Source organism: Ctenopharyngodon idella, chromosome 5 (genome assembly GCF_019924925.1).
Source record: "Ctenopharyngodon idella isolate HZGC_01 chromosome 5, HZGC01, whole genome shotgun sequence".
Classification (NCBI taxonomy): domain Eukaryota; kingdom Metazoa; phylum Chordata; class Actinopteri; order Cypriniformes; family Xenocyprididae; genus Ctenopharyngodon; species Ctenopharyngodon idella.
Window position 1 is genome coordinate 12850641 of NC_067224.1, and position 24465 is coordinate 12875105.

A 24465-nucleotide genomic window follows, 5' to 3' on the forward strand; every position below is an offset into this window, starting at 1 on the left:
GCTTTTGCCACTTCAACTCAACCCCTAAGGAAACTGCAGTGGAGCTAAAGCTCTACTTATCTACCTTAAAGCCATAGGTCAGAGAGCTCAACTCTGTCCAAGTCATCTTGTGGACCTGTTCAGAGATCTATAAACACTAATTGAGCAAGTGCTGTCATAAAAAGCAGAGAGGCCATAGGCCGACTGTCCTAATTTGCCAGGTCCTCTAAGCATAGCTATAGGGGAGCTATATGGGGAGAAACAGACAGAACTGGATTAATTACAATTCTGTTTATCCTGCTCTACCTTAAAGGATATTGTCAGAGCAGCACAACAACATCGAGCATTATTCCAAGATGTTTTCAACCCTTAGTAATAGTTAACTATTATTAATGCCACTCAACCAAGGGGGAGCCAATCCTTACTCCAATTTAGGGAAGGAATGCATAGCATTGTTTCCTCACTATTCTTAATACCCAGGCTCTATACCCCAAGGAGGCCACAAGGGAACCATGCCTTGCTTAAAGACCCCAGATAACTAGGGGAAAATAGCTCATACCCTGCTTATGGTAAAGGCAATCTACCTAAAGAGCACCCTCCCAGAGGGAAGCGATATCCCTTCTTAAAGCTCCAATTAATGGAGAAGGAGATAAACAAAACAGAGGGAGCCATGTGAGTTACCCTTCCTAGTTCCATTCTTCCTGCTCTACCCTAAGGGGTAAGAAAGGGAGCCTGCTAACTAGCCAACAGGCTACAACCTTACCGCTGCTGCCCTACAAGGAGGAGCCTAAGAGAAACAAGAGTAAGGCATTAAATAGTATGACTACAACTCTATCACCGAGGCCCACAAAACCCTGAGGGAACCACAGGGGAGCTTATATTCTGCTTTAAGAACCCAACATGAGTGGGAAGAATAGCTCAATACTGACACCAGTAAAGACACTATCTAGGTCCAACACCACTGGTGCCCTGATAACAGGGAGGGACCAAGACGAGTATCCCTACTTAAGCCTATAATAATTGAAGGGGTGGGGGGGTCTAGCAAGGGGGTCTTCAAAGAGCCAAAGCCTTAGCAAATAGTCATCCTATTGCTGCCCATACAAGGGGAAGCCTACTCCTTACTCTTCCTTAGGAAAAAAGGGTGAATAAGCACAGAGCATCAAGCCATGTTCTCACTACACTTACCACTTCGGCTAACCACCATGAAACAAGGGGAAGCCTGCATTCTCATTCTTAATAAGGAAAGCGGGAGATCAGGGAGAAGCACACCAGTAAATAGCTTATAACCCAAGCTTAACCCCACAGGAACTACAGGGGAATTAGGACTCTTCAAACCCCATTCAGCGCCAAAGTAATACTCATGTTCATTTGGTAACTAAATGTGAGTAGAGTGCTTCCCAAATGTGATACCCTTGCTTCCATACCCAAAAATGAATAGAGAGGGGAGATAAATGAGATTTAGGGAGTATTAGGTGCCATTGTCTCATTAATCTTGCTCTTTCTCCAAAGGGAGGCCCATATGCTACATTGATAGTGGAAGGGAAATGAAAGCAGGGCATGTAAACGTGTGCCCAAGCTAACATCTCCTTCTGCAGAACACCACCGGACTGGCCCGCTGTCGCATACACTTTCCCTATGAGCCGCGAGGTGGTTTGGCATGACTTTGAGGGCAAGGCGGGAGCCTTAAGTGAAGACGCCTCACCCTGTGAGAGATAACCCACTAGTGGTTCCTCCACAGGGGGCATCTTCTCATACCTATGCTCACCCAGTCCCTCCACATTTGAATAACTCAAATGCTGGAAAGGAAAGACAAGAGCCTAGTATGTTTTTTTTCCCCAAGACTTCTCTACCACAGTATGAAGGTCTGGTAGAAACGGTAGCGCTTGTCCAAACGGCCACAAGCAACTTCCCATATCTCATGCGACGAGGGCAAACTTAACATCCAGTTAAGGCCATTACATCCAGTAGCTCACTGTATGCAGGGCTGGCAAGAGAACCGGACTTAGTCAAAACATCATCACGCGGTTCTCCAACCACGTCCAGTTCCTCAGAACCGAATGACACCAGCAACCTGCTTTCTGCATGATCAGAAGAACCAGCGGAGCACGCTTCTACATCAAGCAGATGGCTTGAATTCGCCTGAGGTTATCGGGAAATACTCAGTATTTCCCCGAATTCCTCAGCCAGCTCAACTTGCGACCCCCACGAGTATAGCTGCTGTACTGCAGCAGGGCCAGACCTGCAGGGCCAGACACAGGCAATTGTCCCTCCCCCTTTGAAAAGAGAGACAAACGTGATCATAGCTTTTTTTACAGTGAACTTGTCACAGTGGGCACATCCAACTCATCCATCCCTCAAGAGCTGCACATGTGTGCTCCAGGCAGAGACAGATAACACAGAGCTCGTGCGAGTCCTCTGGTGTAAGGAAGTGCCTACACAGAGGAACATACTGACAAAAACTCTTAGATCCACTAGCCATTTTGCTGTCCAAGCGTTCAAAACAAATGGCTCCTGAAGACAAAAAGCTGATGACGTATTTTGCAGGCACCCTCTTATACTCATGGGTGCTCCGCTCATGGTGTCAGACTGCTATTGCTGTTGGCCAATAGATTGGTATGTTTGGTACATGTGTTCAAACACCGGCCACGCTGAGGGCATTCCACATAGCGTTGACTCCAGATGCTGCATCGAAGTTCCACTTCAAAAGGGAACTTAAAAAACGTAATTGAAAATTAGAAACGTTGTTTTGGCAACTAATTGAAATGAAATAAGTTGAAATACTAAAATTACTAAAACTAAAACTGAAATAAAAGTAAATTAAAGCTAAATATAAATAAATTAATAGAAAACTTTAAGGGTGGGATTATGGGTGCATTTTAAACATTTCAAGCGATGGAGAAATTAGTGCGATGTTATTTCAGAACTCACTTTTTTCTTTCAATTTTACAGAGTAGTGCTGTAAATGTAGCACTACTACAGTTCCTGTAACAGCCGTGGTCATCTTTATGAAAACTCTCCCCTCTAACCTTACATAACCGGACTAGACATCTCCCCAATGGCCCCTGAAACCCCCAGTCCTGAACCCCAATGTGCACTGCTGTTAAATAAGCCGAGCCCTCCCAAAAGCAGAGAAAAACTGCCTGCTGCCTTTCCTTCCAAATGCGTAATAACTCACAGGCCAAGCTTCTCAGTCGACTGCGGCTGCTGGCAGAAACCCACCCAACATACAGTAGAGCCCAAGTGCTTACAAAGAACACACAGCACTTTCTCGTCTTTTCTTTTTTTTACGCTAACATTTTCCCCTTTCTTTCTTCCCCTTGTTCTCCTTCTGTCAATATAACAAGAGAACAAGCGTTGGAAAACAGAACAGAGTTGTTTTTGAAAGGCCAGAGCTGCAAATGGCCCAAAACGTTCTTTGTGAATGGGTGGGGTGAAGGACGGCTGGGGGCTTGTAGAGTTAGTACAGTGCGAAACACTTGGCCAGGTGGAGGGGGTAAAGGATTGCCATTGCCACCCCTGGTCTTTTGTGTGAAGGACTGAGGTCAACGGGTTGCAATAATCACTGCTCGTTGCTTAGCAAGGGCGTACTGGGCCGGCAGATCTGCAGTGCCACTGATCCGTGGCTGTGCCTTAAACAAAGTCCTCAGGGAGTGCGGTGGCGGTTGAGCATGGTGCTCCACTGTTTTGATGTCAAATAGACTCGAACAAATTGCATCCTGACCGACTACACTCTGACACTTTCTTCACACGTTCAAACAGCAGTGAACCAGAAAATTCAAGCGCAATTAACAGATGTGCAAGGCGCACACACACGAAAGACACAAGCAGACCCTCATGAACAGGTATGCAGACACAAGGCATAGCCTTATGAGACTTGTGAATGGACACCAATGATTTGCTAGATATTTTTATGACATCAGAAGACAAAAATAGTTAACTAGCAAACCGTTCTACTGCATCTGGTCTGGCAAATTATAACTTTTTGTGATTTATCTCAATTCTGTTCTCACCTTGAATAAACGGCTGAATTCAGTGGGTGAATTCAGACTGAATTGGTTAAACTGACTGTCCATCACTCAATGAATAATACTTTCCGACTGAAAACAAGGAAAATAATCAATAAATGTTCTGAGAATTCTGCGTTTATCAAGGATTTGTTGACTGGTATTACGGTACACTACAGCATTCAAATGTTTAGGGTCACTAAGATTTTTATTTTATATAAATTAATACTTTTATTCGAAGGACACGTTACATTGATCAAAAGTGACAGTAAATATATTTATAATGTTACAAAACAAAAAATTATATTTAAAAAAATGCTATTCTTTTGAATCTTCTATTTATCACAGATTCCTCCAGATAAATCACAAATAAACACAGCCATTAAACAATCTTACCAATGCTAAACTCCTATAAACTATTTATAATTATCAAAAAAAAAGTACAAAATGATACAGCCATATGCTGAAGGAAAAAAGGAGTGTGTTTATGTTAGCCAGACAGTGATTTCTGGTAGGAAACTTCATTTCCATCACTCAGATGACTGTTGAGGTTTCCGTTGAGTCAAACTGTTTTTCTAGCCTATTACAATACCAGCAACAACAACAACAACAACAACAACAAAAAACTTCCAGTCAGAGGGGAGGGCGAGAGTGAGAGTAATGTTTATGAAAAATCTACAGCTTCTCTTTTATTTGAGCCACATGGACCATTCCAGCAGTTCCAGGCAGAGAAAAAGACATAAAAACAACATCAAGCCAATAACACAGAGCCCACTGGCCTGAGCGCCAGCTATTGTGACCATTCACTTACCGTCTCACAGTTTGGTTAGCAAACCCTACGTGAGCCATAAATCTTTAATGCTACTTTCTCTGTATGTGGTCAGGGCATGAGTCAATGATTATTGTTTAATGTAATATAAACCACTGTGTGTGTGTGAGTGTGGCTGTGTATGTTTATGTTGTGTGCTTCTCTATGAAACCTGGTCGAAATACTTGGCAGAAAACGTAAGACATTTTATTGCAGGAAAAACACAGAGAGTGAGCACACACTTACACACACAGTGTAACATCCACAAATATACAAAAAGGAATAAACGAAACTGTATTACCTGTGTTTTGATGATTTCATCATCACGGTGTATTTTCAGCGTATATCCTCGGTTGCAGGTGATGGTGCAACGAGCTCCATTGAAGTGTCCTGGACTATTACACTTCATCTCTGCATTACTGATCATCGGCTTCTGACATTCAATGGCATCACACGAGTAATGCACGCAACTAAGGAATTACAGAAATTACTATGTATTATGATGATATAAAGTTAAATGACCTTATCAATGCTACTGGGTAAAATTTCCTTTTACACCTATTATATATTTAACTTTAACGCTCTATTGCTTCTATTAAGGTGTGGTCACATTTACCGTTGTTCTGCAAATTTTCGTGAGGGAAATCCTGCCATTTCAAAAGGAATCAACGCAATTGTTCAAGCTGGTCACGTTTGACCAACCGAAAGCTGCTTGGTTTGAAAATGACTTCTGTGTAAGCTGTGCTTTGTACATCGCTATGATGTTGACAACAGAAAATGGACCTTTTTGACACACAAGATTTTGCCAATCTGACCGCATTTTTATGAAAGCAAAACTGTGCAACAATGGAATTGAATTCATCAAATTAATCAAAGACAGCTTTACTAATTACTACATGACAGAAAATTGGACCCTAGCTTAAACTTTTGTTAAATCTAAATAAAAAAAACAAAAAAACAGACTATAACTGCAACATTTACTCTATATTACTGCATCCGTATCACTTCCACTGTTGCACAAATTTGTTATTTAAAGAGAAAACATTCATACCAAACAAATAATTGATATCACAATTAATGTGTTTAAATAAAGTTTGCTCACTAACCAATGTGAATCATACTTTAATGGGTGGAAGACAAAAAGCTTTGCTGATGACGGTCAGGATGTAGCATGACCAAGAAAAAGCTTTTTTTATTTATTTATTTATTTTTTTTTGTTCAAAGTCATGCCTTTATTATTAATCATTTATTGCCATCTTTTATGCATCATGTGCTTGCAAAGTGAAGAAAATTTATTTATTACCTAACACTGTGCAATAGAGGATTAAAAAAATGTGTCATCAACATATCTTCAGAAACTGTCACTATTGCAATAAACTTATTATAATATCTGATCTTAGAACACATCTAAGCGCTAGCTACCCTTATGGAACAAAAATATATGGGAATATACTGCAAAATATAATGCGATGTATAACATAATACATTTCCATATATAGGAAATTAGTGCTTTTATTTTTTCAATATACTGCAATATATGTATTGACCATGTATGGCTATATATTGATACATATAAAATATTTAGAAATGAAGACAAAAATAGCATTACATGTAATATTCATAGTTTTATCCTTTTTTGTGTACATATATTGCACACACATATATACACACATTCACAGAATAGCACAGTTACAGCAGATTTCTAGTTCCCAGCATGCTTTGCTTCTGACTAATAAAGTAGAGTAAATGTTAAAATTAAATGTTATTTTATATGTTTTTGCTCAATATTATTATAAGGGGAGATCTGTTAGTGTTTGATGTTCTATTATTTTGGAATTTAAAAGAGTTTCTGGAATGTGTGAGTTTTTGAGGTTGCCACTGTGCTGAAGAGCCTGTGGTTAGGTTGACGATTGGCCGAAAACCATAAAGACGATATATTACTTAATTTAAAAAGTAATGGCTGTGCATTCTTTAGCACAGTGATAGTCTCTTTGCTAAATACTTTAGTACATGCAGGTGTGCTTGACTTGTGCTATTGTTAACTAGCTTGAAAATATGAAATATTTATTGTAAATAATTATAAAATATAAGAAATATATTACATTATATATTTCTCTGTATATGTGTGTTTATACTGCTTGAGTAAATATATCTGCAATATATTTATACATATGCTCTACCATATTTGATCACATATACATCTATATATTATAAGTGTATTAATGAATATAAAATTACATGCATTATCATATATTAGTAAATATATTGTCACATATTTTTCAATATACGAAAAGCGGCAATTCCTTATGTATTATTCAACATATTGTAATGTATTAACACAATATATTATTCTGTATATTTTTAAATATACCAATAAATCATTTAATATATTGATCATTCATATATAGGGAAATATATTTTCTTTTCGTAAGGGTAGATATGATGAGGACTGGCAAAACATTTACTCTCTACACTGACATGACAGGGAACAATGGTAGATTATCTACTCACCTTTGACCCATGGGGTTATAGATTTCATTGCTTTGGCAGCCACTGATAGTGATGGGGTCAAAATATTGAAAGGAGCGCAGTCCAACACCTGAGATGGCCACCAGAGGAGAGCCGAAGCTCACTATAATGGCTTTTGTCCGGTAAAAGGCCACGCTCAGGTCATGACTCACAGGAATCACTAGTGGATTGTTCCGGCAGCTCAGCCTCCAGTCCCCTACAACCATCCAGCCATCGCACAATAAACAACAAAATTCACCCTCCACTTTTTGTTTTCTAGAAACACATATCTTGGAGTAAAAAGAGTGTTAACATTTTATTGAGATAGGGGTGAGACTGACCAAGAGGGTGGGTTTGCTCCTTAGTGTCCACCAGCTGAACAGTAATGTTGTGTTGTCTCTGGTCAATGTCAGCTGTTCCATCAGCGGCCAGATGGATAATGACCGCAGCAGCCACCATAGGATGGGCGTAATAGGCCTTTTGAGAGATGAAAAAAATGCTCACTGTCATTTCTATTATTTTATTGGTGATTGTGATTTTATCAAGTAGCATTTGCTCCTGGATCCACATCTTTTGTTTGATTAAACAGTCATAAACCTGGACATTCTTAACTCGAGTCTTAAGGCCTGTTCACACCAAGGACAATAGCAATAGCGATAACAATAGAGATGTAGTTCTAAAAATTGTTCTAAACATAGAAGAATAGCAGAGTTCACACCACAACTATAATGATAACAGCACAGAGGAACAATATCGTTGGAATCACTTTCAGAAAGATTTTTTTTTCAGCTGGTGAACAATAAAAACATTGACAGCCAATCAGAATCCATCCTGCTTTAAATAGCTTAAGCATTTAAAGCAGCAGATGACAAAACATCTCAGGTTGCACCTGTAACCATGGCTCCCTGAAAAGGGAACAAGACAGTGCGTCAGAAGTTACGATGATATGGGTCTTGTGTGCCTTTAGCAAGTGCTCTGAGTTCATAATTGTCTGTCTAATTGTTGCTGTTTGTCCCATAGGAAGCATATATATTAGAAAATAAGTGAAATGGCGAGCAAACAGCGTTTTAATTCGTGTTTTGAAGCATGTGTGTAATCAGTCCAATGGCATGGCAGGATGTCCTCCCGTAGCATGTGACATCATGACCAGGAAGTTTTAAAACAATAGGCTCGTTTGAGATAAGCAAAATCTGCACAGAAACAATCACCGCTGAATCACAGTGAGATGCATGCCGGTTATAAATGTGTCCGAGTGATGTCCGACTTGCTCTGTCAAAAAACTCTCACGACGGCGAGGCGGCCTCGTCGGATTCTGCAGTCAGGCTCAGTTGCTCTCCACCGACTGCACTGATCAAAAGCACGATGGGAAACGACTTGCTGATGACACAGCTTAATGCTCATTGGTTTAAACAGCCATGATTTATTGTTCTCTTTTAAAATGTTTGATTTTAAAAGTCTGATATCATGTTTTTATGTGTATAAAAATATCCCCAAACTCTCTGACAGTGCGATCTCTCTATGGATTATGTGATTGTTGTCATATTTCAAAAAAAAATATATATATATAAAAACATGTCTGTATGAAAGTAAAAATTATTGATAAACATCTTTCGAATGGAATTAAATAAGTACTTTGGTTGTTTTGTTAATCATATTTATTTTCATATAAAAGCTACAGAACTGAATTTACATCCAGTTTATTAGCAACACAGCACATGAGTGAGAATCCCGCGATATCCATCTTTGATCTCGTAGGTGTTTGATCCACTACGAGAAGAGAGAACTGTCTGTCTTGCCTACACTTTTTTCACTCCTCCCCTCACTGCAGCCGCCTACGATCTCAGATCTCAAACGAGCCTAATGTCAGCTTCTGATTGTCGATCAAGTCGATCACAGGCATGCAGGAAGTATGGCGGGGGGATGCAGCATCTCATTCCCTTTTCAGGGAACCATGGTTACAGTCATAACCTGAGATGTTCCCTTTCAAGGGAACTCGTTGTGCATCTGAAATTATGATGCTATGGGAATGTTAATACTTACTCCACCGTACTGACAAGGACCTGTCTAGTTTGAATCCTGGCGAGCACAACCTAGGACATGAAGTGTGGAGTTCAAGTCTAGATGGTAGAACCTCACAAATGTGTGCAGAGAGAACCAGCCCGCCGCATCACAAACTTCTTGTAGGGATAGCCCTGACACCAAGGCTTTTGAAGCTGCCATACTTCTAGTTGAATAAGTTTTGACAGTTATAGGTGAGGCCTGTCTCATATGCAAGAGAAATAACCTCGACTATCCACTGACTATGACTATCCTCATCCTTTGCTTGGATGCTAGGGACCCTTGTCTAGGTGACCCGAAGCACACAAACAATCGATGAGACTTTCACCACAGGGCAGCTCTGTGGACATAAGCATGGACATAAGCATCCAATGCCCTGCCTGGGCATAGCAAGTTTCGCGTCTCCTGGTCCAACGTCTGAAAAGGAGGAGAGCAAAAGGCCTGCAACACTATAGATCGCGCCACATTAGTGGGGACCTTAGGAACGTACCCTGGTCTAGGGTGTAGAAAAGCTTTCATCATTCCAGGTGCAAACTCCAAACATGAAGGGGCAACCGATAGGGCCTGAAGGTCTCCTATACTCTCTTTAGAGATGTAATATCCTGCAGAAAATGTTTTTATTTTTTTATAGAAATTTCTCTGCAATGGTTTTAATGTGCTCAAAAGGAAGCCATCGACAGGCCTTCCAGAACGGCCAGATCCAAAGTCAGAATCTTGTGTGGCTTGCAGGCCTCAGCCTCAATGGACCATGTAGGAAATGTGACACCAATGGGTTTCTCCCCAAGGACTCACCACTATTGAAGGACCGATCTTAAAGGAACTCAAGAATTGAACAAATTGTGCAGTTAACTGGGTCCAACTGGTGATTTCCGAATCATGAAGTAAAAACTCTCCACTTCAAGGTCTACAGTTTCCTCGTGGAGGGAGCTCTAGAGTTAAGTATGGTCTCAACAACCTCAGTTGTGAAGTCAGAGTTTAAGAGTTGCACCCCCTCTGAGGCCAAACCCACAGTTTCCACAATTCCAGTCGTGGGTATATGATTGTGCCCCCTGCCTGAGAGAGAAGGCCCCTCCTGAAGGGAATCTCCCATGGAGAGTCGTCGAGGAGAGACATCAGGTCCGAAAGCCATACTCAGGCCGGCCAGAATGAGGCTACAAATATTCGATGGACCCCATCTAAAGCCCTTGCGTGTAACCTTGATCATGCGAAATGGGTTCACCCCTTATGGTAAACCCCTTGGTCTTGAGCCACCACTGCAAAGGTCTGTACAGCAGGCCATCAGACCTAACAGTTTTTGAAACTGTTTGACAGTGATGGAGTGGCCTAGCTTTATATTGTTTATGGCTGAAAGGATCGACTCAGTAGGAGCGGGTGACAGACATGGCTGCATCATCGTCGAGTCCCATACTACTCCCAGAAGGTGGTCCTCTGTAATGGAGAAAGCACACTTTTCTTGGCGTTCAGCCTTAACTCCCTCGTATGGATGAGGATGACATCTCGATGCCGAACCACCATTTGCTCCAATTGAGCCAGAATCAACCAATCATCGACATAGTTCAGTACGCAAATGTCCTGGAGTGGCAACAGAGCCAGAGCAGCATCCACGCCTTTCGTGAAGGTGCGGAGTGCAAGGCTAGGCCAAAAGGAAGAACCCGATACTGGTAAGCTTCACCCCCGAAAGTGAACCTGAGTAACTTGCTGTGTTGAGGAAGGATGGATATATGGAGTATGAGTCCTTAAGATCTATCGTGACAAACCAGTCCTCGGGTCTGTCGGGTCTGTATGAATGTAACATATTATTATTATTATTTATTATTGTTATAGATCGACCGGAGCGTTCTCAGAGGTAACCGCTCAAAATGAGCACAATCCCTTGAGAGCTGACCATGCATGCTCTGCTCCCAAACAAACAACACATAAATCGTGTGTATCCCCACCCATGATGTGGCGAGGGCAGGGAGAAAAACACGAATTAAAACGCTGTTTGCTCGCCATTTCACTTATTTTCTAATATATATGCTTCCTATGGGACAAACAACAACAATTGGACAGACAATTATGAACTCAGAGCACTTGCTAAAGGCACACGAGCTGACATTTTTTGGTCTCTGTGCGCTTTATAGCTTCCTGGTCATGACGTCACACGCTATAGGAGGACGTCCCGCCATGCCATTGGACTGAATACACACGTGCTTCAAGAAGGAAAGTCACATCATTATACTGATTTATGTACTTGATGTGATATTACATCAATCTGTTCAACTGAAAGCAAAAAGAGAGATCACCATAATTAGCCATCTCTTACCTTTAGCCAATATTGCGAAGTCCAGCTGTGCTGCTGAGACTCCACACAAGGAAACCAAGCATACTGAGACACGCCATGTGACAGGTCAAACACCTTTGACTGACAGCTCTGAGTTAACAAACACAAGACATATTTATTGTTTTTATCTTCCTTATTGAATTTGGTCATTAAAATTGTCAAATAACTGAGGATAAGTGATGTACATCCTGATTGTATGTTTCCAAGAGGAATCCTGTAAAAATGTATCACAGATTCCACAAAAATATTAAGCAGCACATTGGTTTTCAACATTGATAATAAGAAGAAATATTAGTTCAGCAGCATGCCACCACAGGAATAAATTACATTTTAAAATATATTAAAATAGAAAACTTTATTTTAAATTGTATTTCACTATATATATAATATATATATATATATAAAATAGTGCTTATATATATTTTAGCACTATATAAAAGCACTAAAACAGAGTAATGATGAGGCTGGAAGTTCTGGAAGTTCACAATTAGCCCCACAAGTGGCCAGGTTAAAGTGCCACTCCAGATCAAACTGAAAGCCAGTGAAATCCGGGTAAACAGGGAGAACTGACCTACTACCCTCTGAGAACTGTGAGCACACTGCAATAGGATCAGAACTGGCCCAAACTCTAGTGACTGTTGAGTTTCAGAATTACTCAAATTAAGAAGTTTGACTCTCTGTGTGAGAATGAAGTTCACCAATCATACAAGCTTACAGGGAGGGTCATGTTGGATCGGAATGAAAGTTCTGTACACTGCCGGTAACAGTTTTCTGACATTAAGGGCAAATGAGGACATTATATCAACAAAAAAAGCTCAAAATGACAATTTTTCAATATTTTTTTCAGGACAGAGCAAAAAAAAAAAAAAAAAAGAAGAAGAAAAAAAGAAAAAAAAAAAAGAAACAAACACGGTACTCTTCTATGCAACATTTTGTTTATTGCCTTGTTTTATTTGTATTTTTTTTTTACCTCATTTCTATCCATATTTAGATGAAAATCTAAAACCCAGTTTTCATGTAAAAGCCTGTTTTTTTTATTTATTTGCCTTTCTAGTGGCATTTTAACTGAACAGCTAACTCCTAGTCCAAGTCTTCTAAAATCTTTGCCCTTGTTTCACGGTGAATTGCATCGAGTGTATTTCATTTCACTGTAGAATAATGTGACAGAGAACCTCACTGAACCCCTTGAACCCAACTGTGGGGTGACAGTGTTGCAACGCTAGGTGACACTGGTGAGCTGCATGCTTCCTCACAGAGTAAATGGCACTAATTATGTGTTCGATGTTTGTGTATGTGCAACAGCAGCGGGAGCAGATCAGGGCAGCAGTGGTATCGCTTATGCTCTCTCCTACAGCTGCACAATTTGACGTCCCCAGGATTTTTGGGGTAGTATATGCAGAGGGTATTTTCTGCTTGGTCAGCAGTAAAGCTGTGCTGGTAACTGTCTGGCCTTTACATTGACATCATTTCCCCTCCAAACATTTATCTCTCTGTTTAACATCAACTTGAGAGCCTCAAGGCGCTTCAAACCTCACTTCAAGTTGAAAATCTGCTTTTTCTAGAAAATCTGTTTTCTATTTTTCTTTAGAAAAATAGTTCATTTTATTTTCTACAGATACATATATGACTCAATCAGTACAAAAGAAACCGTATTACAGATAAGAAATAAGATTTTGATTTTCTGTAATTAATTCATCTAATTTGCTTAATTAAATGAGAATTTTTTCTTGTTTTAAAGCATACATTTCTCAACATTTTGATTACATATACTGCAGATATATTTGAAGAGTTTTTGTGATTTGAGTAAATTATTATTTTATTTTTTTTTACTGAAAACAAGTGAAGACACATAATACAAGTGAAGATAAAACATAGTATTAATGCAGGTCATTCTTTGTTAGTGTCATCATTTAATTTTTTTAAACAATTTAAAACATTTCACCAGTTCTTACATTTCATATGGACATAATCTTTCTAGACAGAAATAAATTTGTCTCTCGAAGTGGAATCATCTTACAGTTCACAGATCTAGAGGTGATGTAATATTACATGAATTAGATTGAGAGACCGGCAATTCACTTCATTCACTACTCTAAGACAGCTCTGCGGGGAGAGAGCTGACTGGAGCAGGGGGATTCATAACATCTTTTTCATCTCTAAATGCCTTATAAAATTTGAATGAAACCGTTACAAAATTAGCCGCAAAACTAGAGAATTCTGATGTAATGCTTAAAAGAGACGTAGAAAGGGAGAAATAGGGTGCAAAAAGAGAATGAGAGGATGTTCGTTTCTGCACTCCTCGCTTCGCTCTTCATAGTCTCCTGAGATTCCTCTCTCTTTTTCTCTCTCTTTATCTCTCTCTCTCAGCACGCCACAGTAACCTCAGTGACACCGTTCCCTGCTCCACCACCTCCCCTCCATTGATTCAAGTACACTACTGTACGCAGTCCGTACTGAAACTTCGTTGGCTGCTGTGCCACACAATAAGTGAAGAAGCAATTAGTCATTCTGATATGCCACTAACATTGATAACCAACTGATTCACATAAGCTGCAAGTCTGTTTCCAACTCGAACGGATTTACATTCATGTAAAAAAAAAACTTGCAAGACCATGAAGTGAAAGTACAAACTCCACACAAAGGTTTATTGGCAAGACTAACTATTCAAAGTCATTGTAACCTATGTGCCACCGTTTCCCATTATGAGCCACAATACACATTTTCAAGCAACAATGAGGTTCAAGCTCAACTGTGAAAAATGGGCATTTCTCAGTGCCATAAATCCTTAGGTTGCGCACAGCATGATAGGAATAGTTTTGTGACATGATTAATTCAGGAGCTTGCACGATTTCGGGCGCAGGAGACTCGCGCTCCACAAACATCACGAGAGGGGGGAGAGGAGGAGTAGAAGTGGCCAATAAAACTGTAAAATTACAAATGTATCATGTTGAAATATCCAGGGAGTAAAACAACACAGTTTTTTTAGACGTCCCTCAGAAAGAGCCAATTCTTTACTACTTCCATGTGTGAAGGGTTAGAGCAGTGTCTCAAATCTCTCCTTAACAGAATGTGCTTCTCAGCCATTTATTGTGAAAAACTGCACATTTCAATCTGACTTCATCGTCAATATAAACACAATATTTTAGATCTGAGTTTTTTCTGTTTTAAGTTAAAAGAGCCACTTGCGGTCATAAATACTAACTGCTCATTTCAATAAGCCACCATTTCTCCTTGAAAGACCCCATAAAATGGCTTGGCAAGTGGTTTCCTTTCCTGTGCCTATGTGTTTTCCTATTAAAACAGGAAGTTTGAATGGGACTTAAAAAAATAGCCATTAGCCTTTAGATAATGCATAATGATTTGCTTCTTGCTAATCGGTTACAGGTGATATTAATGGGAGGGACATTCTCATTCTAGAGAGCATTTGTGTAGTGGAGCATGATGCAGGGTTATTATTGTTAACTAAAACTAAAACCATTAAAAACATTTTTTTTTTTTTTTTTTTTTAATGAAATACAACTGGAATAAAATAAAACTAAATAATATTAGATTTAAAAAATAATAATAGAAATGTTACCTCTGCAACTAACTGAAAAAAAGTTTAGGTTTAATCATTAAAAATACTAACTAGATAATTAAAAACTAAAGCTGTCCTAAAATAAATATTAAAACAAATAGTAATATTTAAACAGAACAAAACAAAATTGCTAAAATCAAACTCAAATTAAAAAGAAAACTAAAAATAAAAGTAAATTCAAATTATTAAGAAAAACTACAATAGTATATGGGTCATTTGACCCATATTGTTTTGTCCAAAAGCCTTAATAATAATAAAAATAAATAATAAAAAAACAAAGATATGACATCCAAAGTATGTAAGGTAGTACAACTAGATCACTTTTATTGAATCCAAAAGGTTTAAATTATATTTTGCTACATATAAAGGTATTTTAAAGATTTTGAAGTGTCAAAAAGTCATTCAGTTTAACCGTCCAAAGGCCAATACAGCCATTTTATTAGTGATTAAAATATCTTAAAATGTAATAAATGTATATATTTTTTATTCTGGCATGATTTTATAACATCATATATCAACATAGTGCAAAATGGTATTAAAATTATGTGTAGAAGTCATTGCTTTGTTATGAGAAAGAATGTCTGGAAAAAAGAATTTCATTGATGTTATTCAGAGTAACCAATATAAAGGGACCATTTTGGATCAATATCATGTGACAGGACATGACATCATTCAGACACCTGCAAAGGACCACATGGTTGTGAAGCAAAGTTACTAACTCTCTCTTAACTATTTGAAAAAAATCATGTTTTCACTTGCTCATATGCATGTCCTGAAACATGAGGTCATTCGGTACAACTGCTATAAAACATGGAAAATGTTGTAATATTTAAAAAACTTGTACTAAATATAAAATGTTTGATTGTCCTTTTGCTAGCTAGATAGTTAGCTAGATATCAGCCTGTTAGCATTGTTTGAAAATATTTTCATTCGGTATAACCAATAGTGTCATTCGGTAAAACTGAAATTTTGGTTAAACCAGATGACTTTTTTGGTGACATATTTTGTCAATCTTGTAAAAAAAAAAGACAAAAACAGTGTTAATTGATTATAAAAACCACATAATCTCATTGTTAACACTTCATAAAACTACATAAAACAAAATTAATTATATCTCCATTAGTTTTTTTTACAATTTTAAAAATCTTATTTGTCAATGACCCATATGCAAAATATACATACTATAGTGTATATATATATATATATATATATATATATATATAAACACTGACATGATGTCATGAACTTTTTATGGGGTCTTCAACACATCCTACAGGGAGTGTACAGTATGTGCACATGTGAAGGTATGCTTGTAAAAGTTCCTACCCCGGTTTCACAGACAAGACTTAAGCCTAGTCCCAGACAAGCAACTTGCACACATCTTAAAAATACGTCAGTGCCATTGTTTTGTCTCAATATGCACATTAGTAATGTTTTTTTTTTTTTTTTTCTATGGTATGTTTATAAAAGCTACTTAAATGTCCTAATTGAACTTAGGCCAAATCCTGGTTTAATCTAAACCCTGTCTGTGAAACCAGGCCAGTGTCACTTTAAGCATACACAGTGAGTATGTGGTCTCACCTTCGTCACTGCAGGATATCCAACAGCCACCTCTGCTGGACAGTGCATCTTCTCCTCATTGGACACCTCCACCGCAGTGGCCCATTGATCCAGGAAGCCGCTCGGGGTATAGAGACCACAGTCCCTTACACTCGCCTCCCGCTCAAAGTCCTCACACACACCATCACCGTCGTAGAAGTAACACAAGCTGGGCTCATCTTCGGAGGAGAGAGGCAGAGATGAACCGGTATGAGAGTAATACTGAACCACTGCATAAAAATCCCATTTCAAATGCTGTGATCAGCAGACTGTTAGAGCTGGTAACAGTTAATCCTGTCCTCAGCTTTAACCTAGTGGTTCTCAGACATTTTCAGGTGGCGGACAACTTGTGAAACAAAAATTTCAGACCACCTAAAACACTCTACTCATGTGCCTCAAAACAATCATCTGCAGTTTTAAGTAATAATTAAAAAAAATCCTTAATTTATACTAATTTGACTGTTTTTTGTTTTGTTTTGTTTTTTGAAACACTGAAATTTGGTATGGTCACTAGTTATTTATTCATTCAGCCTTGGATTAAGGGATGATTGTATTTCGCTTGGGAAAAGTGTCCTGAAATAATATGCAAATAAATATTTAAAAACGTTTTTGCTAAATAAATACTTGTGTGGGTAATAACTAGGTGGTATTTTAACAGTTTAAATTATAACAACAAATCTTAGGACTGTGCAGTTTTAAAATGATCTCACTTACTGTAGCCTACATGTTGTCATTAAAAAAAAAGTAAAAACAAGAAGAACTTTGAACGTTTGAAAGGAAACGCTAAATAAATTGCACTTCAGCAATCTGAATATCATTCAAATAAATAAATCATTTTAACAATAATTATTATTGTAATAAAAGTTATTGTAATAATATTAGTAACACTTTATTTTGATGGTCCCTTTTGAACATTCTGCTGAATATAAGTAACTTTGCAACTACATGTCTACTAACTCTCATTAGAGTATTAGTAAACTCTCTGCTTAATATCTGCCAAATCTTTATTGTGATGGTTCTCCAACATACATTCTACTGACTACTTTGTAACTACATGTCAACTTATTCTAACCCTACCAGTCTACTAATACTCTAATAATACTCTAATGAGAGTTAGTAGACATGTAGGTGCCACGTTACTTACAGTCAACAGAATGTGTTAAAGGGACCATCGAAATAAAGTGAAACCCATTTTTCCTTTTAGGATTATAAACAGCTGACTTTTAATTGAGATAAGTACAGGACATTCTCTTTAGTTTGTCATAAAGATTGTTTAGAGCACTCATTGTTTTACTTGGCATTACTTCACAGTGTTAATACACGCTCTATTTTTTTACTGGCTTTCAAACAAGGACAGTCATAAATCATCATTCATGATGACAGATTGATTATCTTTTATGACTGCACTTCATGTATCAGCAGCCCAGACACATTTCCAGCAAAATGATCACCTCAATTAAAATCCCACTACCATTATCAGGTGAAGGACTTTAAGCTTCTTTTTAATAAGAGGTCTACCCTTTCAAAATATTGTTTTGTGTTGTTTGTTCTTTGTTTTGTTCCCTGATATGTCCCATTCCTGCCTTTACCCAGGCCCTGAGGTGTCAGCAAAATTTGAACGAGTATAGCTGACACTAAGGGAATGCTTTTATGCTTTTGACTGCATCGTTCTGTCACCTGTTCAGTCCAGCCATCCTGGTAATCAACAGCTACGAGGTGTCAATCAATGCTAACAGCAGTCAGGAAACATTTTTGCAAGATGTTCACTTATCAAATCAAACACTCTTTCCCCAGCAGGCTCCAAACAACATTAACAAGGACAGACTATGTAAAGTTAAAGGCATCCTCAGGCGCACAGCAGTCGCAGTACATCATTCAAAGGAAGCTACTATGTGTAAAGGGCAGCAGGATCCATGCTGCACCTTGTCACATCACTTCCTGTACTAAAAAGGCACAGGAAGTGTTTTATTAATACTGTGTTACTGCGTACGGTTCGCGTGACACGTTAAAAACACGCTGGAAAATATCTAGAAGCGCAAAGTTGACGTAACCATAGATCTTTGCCCTTCTGCTTGATCAGAGGTTTGCCTTGGGGTTCGTTCAACATAAATGCAAGTTGCACAAAAACATTAAGCTGAGATAAGTTATTTTATTTCTGTCAAGCGTTTTGCTATTTTGGACAAAGCAACCAACCAAAAATTGAGATGTTGTTGAAAGTGACATAGAGAGCTCCAACTTTCCACACAAAGATGTAAAAAAAAACTGATCTGCAAAGCAAGTAGAATGTGCTGAAAGTCAGTGGCCATTATTTAAAGTGACAGTTTATCCAAAACTGAAAATTCTTCATTGACTTACCCTCATGTAGTTCCAAACATGTATAGCTACTTTTTTTTTTTTTTTTTTTTTTTTTTCCAATGGAAAGCAAAAGGTGATTTTTTTTTTAAATGCACTGGTTGACCTACTACTACCACCAAGATTCTGAAGTGTGCATATGATGGACACTTTACTATCCCATGAGGCCACAGGATAGGATTTTGTGAATGGCAGTGAAGTGACTTGTAGGTCACATGCAGTGTTGTGTGTAACGCTTTATTAAGTAACTGTAATTAAATTACTTATCCACTGAAAAAGTAAAGTAAGGGATTACTGTTCATTTTTAGGTAATTTAATTACAGTTACTTATAATGTACTTGCGTTACATACTGTAAATTAGTTCAACAGTTCTGTTTAAATCAATATTGAATTTAAAATCTAAATTTGTCATCTAAAGGTAAAAGTGAACGCTGCCTCTTTAAAATCGTTAGCTGTAGTGCAGTTGCGCGTGAGTTCGCAACTTCACACCAGGTGGCTGCGTAGTCGATCTCTGAAGATGTCGCCAGAAGCGAGTGGCTGTTTGGCAGAATGGAAATATTCAAATTACTTCACTTTTTTGACACAGGTAGGCAAGAACATTACGGTAAAATGTAAGCTATGTCCTAGGGAGAAAAAACTGCGCGCGCTCTCTAAAAGAGACGGTCTCAAGTAAGTACGCTCTCAACCAAAGCGCACACACATAGCTGACTCTTGCGAGTGTCAAATTTTCATAGTTTATTACACATAAACGTTCAAATACACACACAGTTATGTCAAAATGCCCGTCTTGTCGTATATTCGCGTTGGTTATGTGAATGTGAACAGCATGTGTAACATCATATTGTCTCCATCCATTAGGTCTTAGTGCCAGCAGCCTTTAAAACATGCTATTGACTACTATTGGCTGTCTGTATTATAAATGATAATTAAACAACAAAATAAAAACTTTAATAAGGATTAATCTATATTTAATTTATACAGTTATGACTATGCAGAGTTATTTTATATTTGATTATTCAATTTCTGTGGTATTTTTACTTACTACTATTAGACCTACCTGGAAAAAAATATATAGCCGTGGTATCGAGTATTGTGCACTTTTGGTGGTATCGGTACTGACTACTAGATTTTTGGTATAGTGACATCCCTATTTGTTACTAAAAAAATTTGAGTATTTTAAAGTAAATAAAAGTATTATAGTATATGTTTTAATAAAGTTAAAATGTTTTAAAAAGCTATAAAAGGCTAAACTATTCCATGTTTGACTAAATTATTAAAAGAGTTTCCTTTCTATTGTCTATCCGGTTAAATACAACATTGATGATGTAATTAGTAATTAGTAATTAATTACTTTTTTGAAGTAACTTACCCAACACTGGTCACAAGACAGTACAAACATACTAAAACGACAGAATTTAGTATGTTTGAATTACATTCATACTACACATATTTATTCTACATATAACATACTTTTTAGTGGTTGCAAAGTAATTACTTATTCAAAAGTACCTACTCAGAGAGTATGTGATTTCTGATGCAGCCAGAATATATGGGGTCACTGAATCATTCACTCACCCGATTCGTTCAAAAACATGCATGTTTTTGGTTTTGTTAATTTTTGAAAAGCGAGTTACATACTCGACAATATCATAGACATTAAACATATCAAAGACTGAAGATTTGAAGCTTCAAAGTGTCATGAAATTGATCCATGTGACTCGTGCACTTTTTTTCAAGTTTTCTAAAGCCATGTGATAGTTTTATGTGATGAACAGACTGAAACAGACTGAAAAGCTGTTATTTACAGAATATTTTCTAAACCAGTGAACTGTTAACTGTTGCAACTGGAGTGAGATGACTTTGAGAACCAGATCAGTTTGATTTATAAACAAATCATTTAGACAATGCTTGTGAACGGAATAATTGAAAGATTACAACTACAACAACAACAAGATTCATCCATGAAAGTGAAGTCTCTGTGACATTTATGTGAATTTATTTTCCCATTTTTTGATGTAAATGACAAAATTAAAATTTTGGTGTGAACTGTTCCTTTAAGGCAGCTAAAGATGCGAACTCATTGAACCTACTCCAAAAAAAGCGGAACTGCCAATTAAGCACTGTCGGGCACTAGTGCAACCTCAGACTTCTAGAGGTGTCCTAGAGGTCAGACAAGACTTCAGCTAGATGAATGTTGGCTACATTCAACAGCAAACTTCAAAAACCTTTCTTATCTGTTCTTCCTTTTCTGCCTTTCTTCTCTCTGTCTTTTTTTACTCCACTCCAGCTTTCCGTCCACACGTTTAGAAGAAAAGGGGATTGTTGCATTACTGCTAACAGGAAGAAGTGCCACAAAGGTCCGCTAGTGCTCGTTAGGCAGATCTTAGAGCTCTACAGCAAAGAGTAAAGTCTTTTGTGAGAGGACTTAAATGCCTGTAAGAGGGTCCAATTATGCGGCCAATTGTTTTGACAGAACTGATTAGCTCACAACTCAAAGCACTCTATTAACATCACAACCAACTAACAAGTTTTGTGCTATAAAGAGATAGTACAACAGAACTTTCTCGTTCTTTCACACATTGTCAGTGTAGGACACTGTGTGACACCGATGACAGGCTGAAGCCATGAGATTGATGGCTGGGCACTCGGGTAGAACTGACATCAATAGAGTGCTGAGAAGTAATGAGCAATACAGCTAAATGCTGCTGAAGCAAAACATCAATCAAACTGATGCTACACTTATATACTTTATTATACGTCTACTTTATTGTAAAAGTAATTCTCAACCCATATGCTGTTTTTTTGGTTTGTTTGTTTTGTTTTTTGCCGTACACAAAAGGAGGTATTTTGAAGTTATAGAACTGTTTTAACACGTCTGTCAAGTTCCCAAAAGAAGAATAAAAAAAACCTTAAAGCACCAAAAGTCTACTGCACTATTTTCCAGAGTGTACTGAAGCCATACAATAGCTTTGTGTGAGATACAGACTGAAACTTGAACGGCTATGAACGTCACTGTATAGAAAAGAGCTGTGCCAAGATTTTTCACAAATTTTCCCTTTGTTTTCCCCAGAAAAAAATACATATATGGGTTGGAATGACATAAGGGTAAATAAAGACAAAGTTTATGAACTATTCCTTTAACATTTCTACCTACAGATGACGGTCACGTACCAACACAGTTGAACAACGGCTCTTTCTTGCACTGGTTTGAGCAGCCATCTCCGTTAGCGAAGTTCATGTCATCACATTGCTCTCCAAGATATCTGAAAGGCAAACACATTTAAGTCATTAAAAGAGTTACATCACACACACACACAAAAACTTACTGCTACATTGCTGCTGGTTGCAAAACACACTGGGATATACTGGGAATTTTCATTTCAAATACATAAGTTACTGCATAAATTTGAGGGGAAAAAAAGTGTGTGAGCACTGCATTCAAAATGATGTGAATGCAGTGAGAGTAAAGAAAGTAAACTGACTTTTGGATGAGTCCATCTCCACAGTAGGGTGAGCCCAGCTGGTGAGAGAGAGGTGGAGACTGTTCACTTTCTGCTCTTCTAGACACTGTCAGCACATGGTAGGTGTATGTTTCATCAGGCTTCAAGTCCCTGGAACACATAAACAAGAGCTATTAATATGTTTTTTAACTTGCATACAAGGTGCAAATTATGGGGTGGTTTAGGGAAGCCCAAACCTCCCAAATTTATGCTTGCATTCCTAAAAATGTAGTTGAATAAAAGGTTGTGAGGCCCATAATATTACTGTTTGTATTGTATATTTGATCAAAATAATGCAGCCTTGGTGAGGATAAGAGACTCCTTTCAAAAACATTAAAACAAATCCTTTGAATGGTAGTGTACATATGTTTCAATAGTTTTTTTTTAAATGCTTTATTAGAGATAAAAGTTAGATTACAAGTTAGAGCTCTGTCACCAAAGACACTAGTGAACAGAAGTGCATATTGCTCACATGCTTTCTATAGCTGCGTTCAGAGGCTGCATCCTTCGAAGGCCGCAAAAGAAGGCCAACTGTGTCACAGCTGTGCGATGAAGGCTGTTCCAATATGAAGGCTCCTTCAAATGCGGCCTCGAAATGTGTCTTTTGTTTCCCAGGCAATGAAAGATACAACAGATGGATCTTTTACGGCCTAGTCTAGCCCAAAATTCATTGCGTGCCAGTAAAAACAGGATTTTTTTTTTTTTTTGAGAGAGAGAGAGAGAGAGAGAGAGAGAGAGAAATTGCTGGATTACACTTTTAAATGTAAGTATTGGGTTTCAACTTACTTTTGTGTGATGTAACTCTTTTAATCTTACTAAGATTTAGTTTATACTCTTTATTATGTACAGAAATGGACCAGGGTGAACATATTTAGTTTGTGAACCCTGTTTTGTTTTCAAACAGTTTAATATAACTTTCAAAAAAGTCCAGTACAGATGTTACTGCCGCTCATCAATGACAGCTGTCACAGTTGCTAGATGACAAGAACAACCCTCCGTAGGCTAGACCGCCCCATTTAAAAAAAGGTCGGTCCAAACTTTGTGTGGCCTTTGAAATCTGCGTCCTTTGAAGGATGCAGCCTCTGAATTGGGATATAAGTACTTCAGCAAAACATGACAAGTACTGTCATTTTTAATCACTTTATTATATATTTGCACTTTATTATAGAATGTGCACACTTTTTCTATAATATCTCCATATCAAAAATATATCACAAAAAACATAAGTATATAGAAATTACTTTATCAAACCTTTAATAGCAATCTGCTTACCTCTACCTATGTTTGTTAAGATATTAACAGTGTTTAAATATTTAAAGCTGAGAGATGGAAAATTGCTTTGGAATGAGTGTTTATGGGACAGTTCTAATGTTTGCCATTATATAGGGCGATAAGCACTCAGTCCATTTAATTTAAGGGATTTCGTGCAAAACATACTGTCTCCTTTTATCCTCAAGCACCAGCAATTAGATGCTAAGAAAGTATGGCTATTGTAATGTGACTCTATATAGAGTACAAAGCGTGCTGTACTTGGCACTCGTCATGACTGTAATACAACCCTTCAGGTACATGAAGCTCAAGACTCAGCTGAAACAGCGCAAGGTAAAGTTCTAGTCATCATCTGTGCCGGGCTCTACACAAATCCAGATATATTTGAAAACATCTTTTTCTCTACATTTTGGCCTCCTGTCCACACCGAAATGGCATTTTTGTCCTGCAAAAAAAGGAGATTTCTGAAGACACTCTCTCAAGTGTAT

General features: G+C 37.9%; 1 protein-coding gene across 3 annotated transcripts in view; it reads right to left on the bottom strand.

The window, feature by feature from the left end:
- pappab (pregnancy-associated plasma protein A, pappalysin 1b) overlaps positions 1-24465 on the bottom strand; it is a 105178-nt gene that overhangs the window by 34986 nt on the left and 45727 nt on the right. For all 3 annotated transcript variants that reach the window (XM_051893731.1, XM_051893730.1, XM_051893732.1), the window contains 7 exons: positions 22691-22819; positions 22380-22471; positions 16839-17035; positions 11663-11770; positions 7641-7776; positions 7303-7516; positions 5093-5261 (listed from right to left, as the gene is read on the bottom strand). In XM_051893731.1, the coding sequence (XP_051749691.1) occupies positions 5093-5261; positions 7303-7516; positions 7641-7776; positions 11663-11770; positions 16839-17035; positions 22380-22471; positions 22691-22819 (1045 nt within the window). The remainder of the gene's footprint in view (positions 1-5092; positions 5262-7302; positions 7517-7640; positions 7777-11662; positions 11771-16838; positions 17036-22379; positions 22472-22690; positions 22820-24465) is intronic.